Genomic DNA, 10,122 nt, shown 5'->3' with positions numbered 1-10,122 from the left:
CTCTCTCTGTTCGACATCGCATATCATTTTCTCTAGATGTAATATAACATTTAATAATTTCTTCAGCCATCACATATCAACCGAATGGAGCTTCTCAGAATTGTGGCAGCAGTTTTCTGGTGAGCAGCCAGCCAGCCAACCACACTATTAGAGGTAGTTGAGTCAGGGATTGTGGTCATAGGCAGGGGGATTTCCATCCAAATTGTGAAGCCAGGGTCCTCGCAGACTATGTCTCAATGTATGGTTGGAGCAAATAGTTGTGTCTAGGTATATTTTAGTGACCATTGACACAGATAACATAAGACCATACTTTCATACTTATATGTTACCCAATCAAATGATACAGAGTTTCACTTCTTGAGAAGGTCCCAGTCAGACTGATTTAATTTCTCATACTGTTTTAAACGGTTATAGTCTACTGTTAATAGGTCTGGGTTTGGATAAATGTACAAATGTATTAGCAGGACTGCTCTAAAGCTGAATAGATCTTTATGTGACTTTCATATGCATTGAAGAACAGTTCCTTGGTTTGCAGACAGGTAGAACACAGGAACACACAGATGACCATGAACATCAGATTTTGTAAAATACTTTAAAAGTATATAAAAGAATAATGTTAGGGATATTGTGTAAAATCTTATTATACTTATATAAAACACAATGGCAGACCAAATCTCTCAATTGTCATTGATTGTCATCTCAATTGGCTTTGTGTTGCAATGTGATGTTTCATGACTTGGAAAAAAATATACCATCACTAAACTTCTATCCTGTAATTACCATGTGAACTACCTTTACAAAAGTTTATTTTATTTATTAAATGTTATTTGGGAATTTAATGTGAACTGTTTACATGGCTATACTAGTGAGGTCTCTGCTTCATGGATGCAGTGGATGCGCAGACTAGCAGCGGTGTGTCGGTGTCTCTCTTCATATTGTATTTTCCATTATTGACGTGTTGTTCCCAGATGGAGCAGGAGGGCTGATCTCTGCCTCCAGAGGTCATTCTCACCTCAGTTGCCACTTGTTGCAAACAGCTGCTCGGGGCTCTTTCATTCAACACATAATTCAAGTATTCTCTCAACCAACTATCGAAATTAGCCTATCTGGAGGCTTGGTGCAGAAAGTTACCAGGACTGAAAGAAGACTTGTGATCCGTTGGATAATATTTCGCAGCCAACAGAGAGAAGCATGGTTGATAACACAAGTATTGCAACTAAATCTGCTTTGGTAAGCGTCGAGGATTTGAGATAATTTGTTTTTGTTTTTCCAATCTACTAAACATTTCGATAAGTTATTATGTTCCACACTTTGAATTATGGCAGTCAAAAAGTGTTTAGCCAAATGTGCAGTGCAAGTTTTTCATGTTGCTTGTATGATGCTGTGCTTGTCGTCTTTATACACAAACTTCAAAATCGGATACCATAACTGTCTCAGTATAGAGGTAGAGCGTGTGTTTTTGTGCCTGTAATGGTCGTTACCTAACCATTATCTCGTCCCTTCACAGCAAGGATGTTTCTCGTCCGCCGGCAGCCTTCCACTCCAGGCTCCCTCCGCCTCCTCCCACAACCCGTTCCCCGGTACCCTATCCCACCAGGTCGGCAGCGGCGGCATGAAGCTCGAGGCGGTCATGGAGAACCTGCAGCGGCAACAGGCAGCGCGTCTGGCTTTGGAGGAAAAGCTTCGAGAGAAAGAGAAAGACATTCGGTCCATAGCTGAGTCCCAGATACACCAACAAGCTCGAGCTTTCCGCCACTACCAAGCAGCGATGCGCGGCGCTCTGGCTGGCGGAGTTACAAACCCGTCCCACGGGGTGACGCTTCCTATCATGGAGGTCCGCAGAGTTGACGAGGACGGGGACTCATCCAGACCGGACAGCGTTACGGAGGGGAACGAGGAGGGACATGAGACGGAGGAGCAGGAGATCATGGATGGTGATGAGGAGGAGGAGGACGGGCACGGATTGGACCACTACCAGCACGCACAGTCCTTGGTCCAAGGGACTGGTCTGGCCCCGACGCATATGATCGCCAGAGTCCCGACGGCCTTTGACCCAGCTCGTCGCTCACAGTCTCCATCGGCGCAACCCCAGTCCCAGCACCATGAGTGGACCTATGAAGAGCAGTTCAAACAGGTAAAACACCACGGACTTACTGAACACCTAGGTCATCCATGTTATATTGGGCTGAGTGTGTACAAGTTAGAATGAGGTTTTCTAATAAGGCAGACTACATCAAGGGTATATAAGCTGTAACATCCTAGTTTTGTTAATGAATAAAAAAGTCGCTTTATAAGATAAAAGCAATAACAAAAAATAAAATCAAGTATCTTTTGAAATACTATATTGGAAAGGAGCTACAGGGAAACTGGGTGAAAATCCAAGCATTCATTAATGTGGCCCATTACAAACATTTAAAACTGAATTCAAATTTTCAATGGAAATTTTTTATTGTGTTGGTCCATTTATTTTGGTAATGGTATTAATAAACTCTGGTGATCCATAAATAAATGATTAGTTTTAGTTATTAATGGCCTTTAGATATTTTGCTGCAAGCATAATCCTAGAAGGTAAGTGATCATATGGTCCAGTCAGTCAAAGGGGTATTGTTGCAACTAAGCCAAAGTTATTCTTATTAATGGCTCACAATTGATCTTCAAAGCTTCAGTTTTGGTAACTCTTATAAAGGTATGATTTTCAACATTCAGTGTGCACATGGTTCATATTGAGCATTCACTAAGGGCAATTCTTTTAAACAGCTCTTTTGTTTTGTGACTGGCTTGTTAATGACAGTAAGTGATTTGAGTGATATTCAGCTGTCTGTATATTTCGACCTGGCAGCAGACAAATCTATACTCTCTGAGTGATTGTGGATGCTCCATGTAATCTTTTATTTATAATGGATAATTTACAGACTTCCCTTAATGTGATGTGTACATTAGTGACTGCATTAGCGTTGCACATTAAAGCAAACCAGCTCATGGAAATGCAATTTAAATAGGGGCTGAAACCAGTATTCTCACTATAGAGACAGTTATGTGTGGAGAATGGTGAGAAGAGCCATGGGGAGAACATTCACCATCTAACTCTTTGTTTTCTCTTATATCTATAATACAATAATCGTATGGCATCTTTGACATTAACCATCATAGGATATTTTGTTAGTTTTCCTTGTTCAAGTTATTAGATCTCATGACCAAAGGAAAAGCTTCAGCAGATGGATTTAAGATATACCTTTCACTGTCATTACAAAACCAATTTTTTTAGCTAGAAAGATTTTCATTTCCTTTAAGACTAGTTTCTGGTTACACCACATGCATGCTTCATGCAAAATCAGGCTACAAGCTTCAAATATTCCTCAGGATGTGCAGTTAGTGTAGAGGTTATTTGTATGTAGCCATTCAGTGTAATGGTCGAGACAATAAAAGGATGCTTATAGCTGCTATGCAGACAGAGTGGAGCCAGCTGCTAAACATGCTCAAAGCTGCAAAACAAAACCACATTTGAAGGTAGTAAATGTATCTTTTGAAATAGGAACAAGATGGGGCTAAATGCCCTACTGAGACACACAAGTTTTAATCTGAGCTCAACCAAAAGGGACCACTCTGTGTTTACAGTACGACTAAATAACTTCTCAGACCTCAGGAACAACATGAGAGCCAGTGCTGATAAAAACAAATGAAAACTTTAACTTAAACACAAATGTTTAGTGCAAAGAATGATGACAGGCTGCTGATAAAATTTATTTTTTCTTTAATGGTCCACCAAGCTCCAACATACAGAATCTAAAGAGATGCGAATGTAAAATTTAAGAGAAATTCCTGGTGGTGAGAGGAGACAAAACAAAGACCTAAGACAGAGTGACACAGATCGTCAGACAGAGGGAGGAGCTGTTGCATGTAGTTTTGGAAACAGGTCAGGAAATGCTGGACACAGCACCTGGTGGTATTCCTGCCTGGCACACAACCAAAAATGCTGGGATCTCCCTGTCTGCTAGTGTGTATGTGTGTAGCTTGAAGTTGGCTTTGTGTAAAACTATTAGAACAGAAATTAAATTGTGTTCTGTAAAAACTTGCTTCCTCACTGAAACACATACAACATATTTAAAGCATGTTGGCAAAGATATGTGTTCCTGTAAGCATATTAGTAAACTATTAGAGTAAAGTGTAATACTCAGTGCTGTTCACACTCATCCAAAAAATTGTGTTTTGTGTTAACCATAGAAAAAAACAATTGTAGTAGAACAAAACAACATGTAAATGTGTATTATTTTACCTCATAATAGAACAATATAATAGGGTTAGGGGTTCTATATATGCCATTTAAATGGTCACAAGTAATCATAATAGAACAATATAATAGGGTCACAAGTAATCCAAAATATGTGCTTCTTCAGGGAATGTTTTATAATCTGTATAATGTTAAAATATTAAAGGATCTATTAAACTCTGATTGACCTTTTTAGGTTGCAGAGTCCTCTATTTTTTTAAATGAGAATAAAATGCATAAAAAGAAAATACTGAGGTAATGCATATGTGCTGCAATCTGTGCAGGACTCACCACAACACATGGAAAAAACATAAAGATCAAGATTATTGTACTTCAATCAAATACTTGCATTAAAAGTTCAGTGTGTAAGATTCAGCTGAAAAGGATTTTTGGCAGAAATTAAATAAAAAATAATCCTAGTGATGTTTTCACTGGTGTGTATTCTCATTTGTGCAATTAATTGCTAAATCATGAAAAAGTGTTCCTGATAGAAATATGCACTGGCCTGTATATCTACTAAAAAACTCAGGTTTACAGTACAAGTAGCCACATCAGCTTATTGTGTCATATGACATACCCAAAATTGTTGTTTTCTTTACCATAGAATAGACCCTTTATATTTAAATACTTTATATTTACATAGAGGGGGTCCTCAATGTGGAGGCTGCAATGTTTTTTACCGTCGTCCAACTGGACAAACTAAAAAAGTTTTCATGACAACTGAAGTTCACCACAGCCCTTCATGTTGTGAAGGGTGAGAGTTAGATGAGGAGTCTTTAGCTGCAACATGCAACTTCACCTCTAGATATCATTAAATTCTCAAATACTAGAGTAAATTGTGTCTAAAATTGTTTTCTTAGCACTGGGATAAGGATTTAATCACTCACTAGCAATGGATGAGAGTGTTATTTCCCTTTTATTTATTTTTGAAATTCCACTTCAACAACAACATTCCACAACAAAGTTTTTACAGTTCAGTGTAATTTTTTTTCAGAAATGTCATATTCTTAGTTGTTTCTGGAAGCTTCCTGAAGAAAGTGCCTGACCGACAGATGGTAGGAAGCTCTCGCAGTCTGCGTCAGTGTGTTGAAAATGCCAAGTAACCAAAGAATCTCTGATTTGTATTGTTCAAACAGACAGTAAAGCTGATCTAGAAACATTAGTGACATTTCCCTGAGTGAATAATGTTATGTAATGAACATGTCAGTGTATGGGTTTTTTGTTTGGGAAGGCCACTTCTTCTTTTTGACTGTACCTCTTCCAGATTTTTTTCCAACCACAACAGAAAAGTTGTGGCAAAGGAGGGTACTCTACTTGTACTGGTTTGTTATTTCACTCCCTTCCCCTGTTACTGAAATCTTCCACACTGCAAAAATATCAATTTTAACACATCATGTGGAGTACTATCACAGTCCTGAGGCATAGTTTTCAAAAAAGCTGACAAACAATGATAAAAATAACTGTTTAGAATAAAGTGTTTTTCTTCATTCAAGTGCAGTTCCTGAATGTGGCAGCTGCCAATTTTATGTTGTGGCATAAACAACAGATTTATTCAGACTTTTTAATAGATTTTAAGAATTTAAGATGTCCAGAACAGACAAAGCGACTTCTTATGGTGAAAAAAAACTTTTTTAGTGTGGTTCATTTCTTTCCAATTCTGCACCAAATTGAATTTCCTCTTAAGCTATTTACTCTTTACCCCTCTTTATCCATGCAACTTAGAGGCAGAAACAAATATTGATATTTAAGGGATTTGTTTCAGAATGGCAATAACCCCTAACCCTGTTTAAAAAACGAGCTTAAAATGAGCACGCTGTTTGAAACTCATGAAATTTGCATGCACTGCGAAATCCATCACAGTGAACACTAAGTCTACATTTAGCAGTTTCAAGATGCTACTGGACTTCATTCATAACTGTGTTTTTACATAGGCTATAGTGTGAACTGATGAATTTGTGTAAAACCTTATGTGGTTCTTTGGATGTTTATCCAGTATTTTGTGGCCATTTATCCAAGTATGTGTCTTGAAAAACAAAAAGGCCTCTAATCTGACCACCACTGCTGCAACACCCACTTTAATGTGACCATGAAACCTGGCAGGGAGACCCACTCTGGAAAATGCACATCGTGCTTGCACAAGAACTTTGGTGTCAACATTCTATCAAGGATGTGGAAACACATGAAGCTGCTTCTATAAAATATATTACTGAGTATACTCTTCATGGAAAAAGAGCTAGCTGTTTTTTTTAAATCGGACAGTGTAGTCAGTCAGTGTAGTGTGTAGGGCCTCAGGCTCACTGACCCAGTCAGAGTGCACCATGCTCGCCTAGACTTAAACAGAGTCAGCGTTCCTCTATCTCACTCACTCACCGCATAATTAACATTGTGTTTTACTTTAAGTAGAAAAAAAAAATACAGCACCCCCCCAAAAGTACGACAACCCTGTGATCAGTCACACACATAAACATCCCACGGTTGAAATGTAATTTTTAAAAAGTAAAAAGAAATTTAAAAAAAAGAAAATGCTGACTATAAAAACTGAGTTTGAAAACGGCCACTTCCGAATACGGACACATAGACAGATAATTAAGTTGGTTGAACAGATACAGATACAGATAATGGTGAACTCACTCATCCCTAGCTCCGTCACTGGAAATGCTTTAATGGCATTCCTAGATTCTTTCACTGTGTGTTAACCGTTATATGTTGAGCAGACACATTGATGGGAGGGTGAGGTGGTGGAGGTATTTGGCTGTAAAAGAAAAGCAGAGGAAAGGAAAGGACAAAGGAAACGGAGGATATGAACTTGTTTGTGTGTGGTGTGTGGTGTTTAGTTGGTATCTGTAAGGCTGGACAAGTCTTCAGTTTTTGTACTGACATCAGAACTAGATTACCAAGCAGGTGATATGGGCATCTGGTCCAAGGCCAAGCTGCAGATTTACTGCCTGCCAATTTTTGGTGATTCATTAATTTATATCTTATCAAACTTTTAGTGAAGCCAGGCCCTGATCCTGATTTCAACATGGGGTCTGGTAGTGTGGAGTAACTGGTCTTTGATTTCTGTTTGTATAATGAAATTGGTGGATGTGCAAACAGAGAAAACTTAAAATAAAAGCATAAATTAACAAAAATTTTTTACATTTTAAAGTCACTTATGGATATGTTAAAATTAGCTTTCTTGGTTTGCTATGATACAAATGAAATCAAAGTTAAATTTGCTGTACTTTCCATTTTTAATGATCAAATTTTTTTCATAGCATTTAAGGAATTTTACGACTATTTATGAAAATACATGAATAGTCAAATTTATGATTTCCTCAATTCACAATTACTAACACTAAGACACATAAACAGCCTAATTTCCTGGAGCCTCCACAGTGCCTTAATGGGACTTTTCCTTTCATTGTATATCATTGTCTGGAGTCAGAACTCCAGACTCCTGACTTCAAATCACGATTATTTCTAACATTTATCTTGATTCATATTAATGACAATTATTGTATTATTATACAGTATGTATTGTATGCATAATTCATATTCATATGTTGATGGTTAAATGGGGCCCTTCTGCAGTCTGTCTGTGTGTATGTGTGTGTGTCTGCTCATCTCTGTCACCATTTACACATTTATTTAGATATTTATCGATGACGATGGTCACTTTAACCCTGATGCCCTGGCAGTGTGCTTCAAGTTAAGTGTCTTTTTCAATTTGTTTAAATAGATATCTCATAAACTCTGGCCTGAATCAAACAAAGAAAAAGTAAACTTCTGTACTGTTCAGGTACTAATAACTTCTGATCAATGTTGGTGTCTGGTGTTTTGTAAATGTGTGAAGCGAGCGCAGGTAAGCGGGGGAGGGAGGACATGTGGCAGAGGAATAAGGTACCCGGGCCCCCGCTGCAAAATGAAGGTAGTAGAAACCCAACAGTTTGTGAATGCACACACTGGGGAAAGTATGAGCAAGATTAAGTCATATAGAGGTTATAAATGACGGTTTTCAATACAATTGCCCAGCCCTAAGTGTAGTCCTCTGCCCCAGTCCAGTATTCCTGCCTTAAGTTCTGTCAGAGTTACTCCTGTCCCAGTTAGTTGAACTGTGGTCACTCTCTTCTTCTGAAGGAGACAAGATGGTCGGGCAGCCACAGTTTGTGCTGTGCCCTGTCAGAGCCTTAGTTGAGTGCATTTGGTACACTGGACATCAGGAAGACTGATCAGTTCTTAATTTGCTTCTCTTCCAGCAAACTGGACAGGCCCCTATCATAGCCTTGACTTACCCATGTGTGGGTTGGTGGCTAGGCAGGTAAACTTAATTGTCTGTCTTAAATTGAAATAAAAATCTAATTTTTTAACAGGGCTCAACAATCCACACACAATTGCTAATTAAAACACATGGCACACATCCTAAGCAATATCCAAAGTAGGCCCATAAGAAGGAACTGTTAAAAACAGCAACTGACAAAATAGGTTGAAGTGAATTGTGAATTGTTCAGGGTGGTTACTGATTTAGGCTAGTCTGTGTTTGTAGCACTTAACATGGGAATCTGTGCCAGTGTAGCAATGTATATCGATTTTACTAGTAAGTGTATCCAATTTACATTAATTAATTTTGTCCAAAAAGGACATAAACTCCGTCCTGCAACATCAGTTTGTGAAAAACATATAGCTTGTTGATTGAACAGTTGGAGCTTAAGTCGGTTTTTCTCAAAAAGACTTCAGGAAGATAATATGACAACTGTGGGTATGTCATATGCCACCATAAGCTGATGTGGCTACTTGTACTGTAAACCTGAGTTTTTTTAGTAGAGATACAGGCCAGTGCATATTTCTATCAGGAACACTTTTTCATGATTTAGCAATTAAGTGGACAAATGAGAATACAGTTATGCTTGGCACGAATGGCTCCATTCTTTTGATGTTCCCTGGATTAGCCTTGCAGCATGCTGAGATAAAATAGGGAACATGTGTAAAACCCCCAAGACAATGGAAACTTGGCACCAAGCTTAGAAATGTCTATATGCAGAAGCAAGCATGCTTAAGACCTCTAAAATGCTTGACGCATGCAGGTAAGCATCCTGCGGGAGGTTATACTACTGTTGTGTGAATATCTGTGTAGCAGCAAGCATGCTGCAGACCTCTAAAGTGATCTAAAGAATGCAGGCATGGATTCAGCAAGAGGTCATACTACTATTATGTGAAATTTGTATGTGTAGAAGCAGCATGTTGCTGACCTCTAAAATTATAGACTAAAGACTGTGGGCGTGCATTCTGCGAAAGAACATACTACTGTTAGGTGAAATATCTATGTATAGCAACATGCATTCTGCAGACCTCTAATATGACTGACTAAAGAATGTGGTTATGCATTCTGTGGGAGGTCATGCGACCATTAGTGAATTATCTACGTGTAGCGGTAAGCATGCTGCAGACTTCTAAAGCTATAACTAAAGAATGCAGGCATGCGTTCTGCGAGATGTCATACTATGATTATGTGAAATATCTATGTGTAGCAGCAAGCATGCTGCAGACCTCAAAATATTTACTAAGCAGGTCAATGCACCCACTCATCCACTACCATCTGAATGCAGCATTTATATGACTGAAAGATTGCTGTTCAGGCATTAGCACTCATGGTCTTTTGAGTTGAGATGATTTCTCTTAGCCCGGGCAAACTCGGCGCTCGAAGGCTACTAAAGACCAATGACCGATGGCTTTCATGGCTTATTCAGAGACCAGGGCAGCAGCGGTTGTAGCAGCACCAATGCGAAGAGAGTGCGAGGAGTGCCGCTGGGACGGTATTCAGCATCATTTGCAGAGTAGGCAAAGGCCTGGTATGGCCTTTCCTTTGTCAGTTGGAT

The 10,122-nt window shown here is 38.8% G+C and overlaps 1 protein-coding gene across 1 annotated transcript in view; it reads left to right on the top strand.

The window, feature by feature from the left end:
* Positions 1–1,471: 1,471 nt before the first annotated feature.
* The window catches only part of arid3c (AT rich interactive domain 3C (BRIGHT-like)), a gene marked incomplete at its 5' end in the record, with an annotated part of 64,366 nt that continues 55,715 nt past the window's right edge, over positions 1,472–10,122 (top strand). Inside the window, one exon of the mRNA XM_020103998.2 lies at positions 1,472–2,134. Coding sequence (XP_019959557.2) covers positions 1,472–2,134 — 663 coding nt within the window. The remainder of the gene's footprint in view (positions 2,135–10,122) is intronic.

Source organism: Paralichthys olivaceus, chromosome 4 (assembly GCF_024713975.1).
Source record: "Paralichthys olivaceus isolate ysfri-2021 chromosome 4, ASM2471397v2, whole genome shotgun sequence".
Taxonomy (NCBI): domain Eukaryota; kingdom Metazoa; phylum Chordata; class Actinopteri; order Pleuronectiformes; family Paralichthyidae; genus Paralichthys; species Paralichthys olivaceus.
Note: the sequence above shows the minus strand (reverse complement) of the source record. Positions and strands in the feature narration are given on the sequence as shown.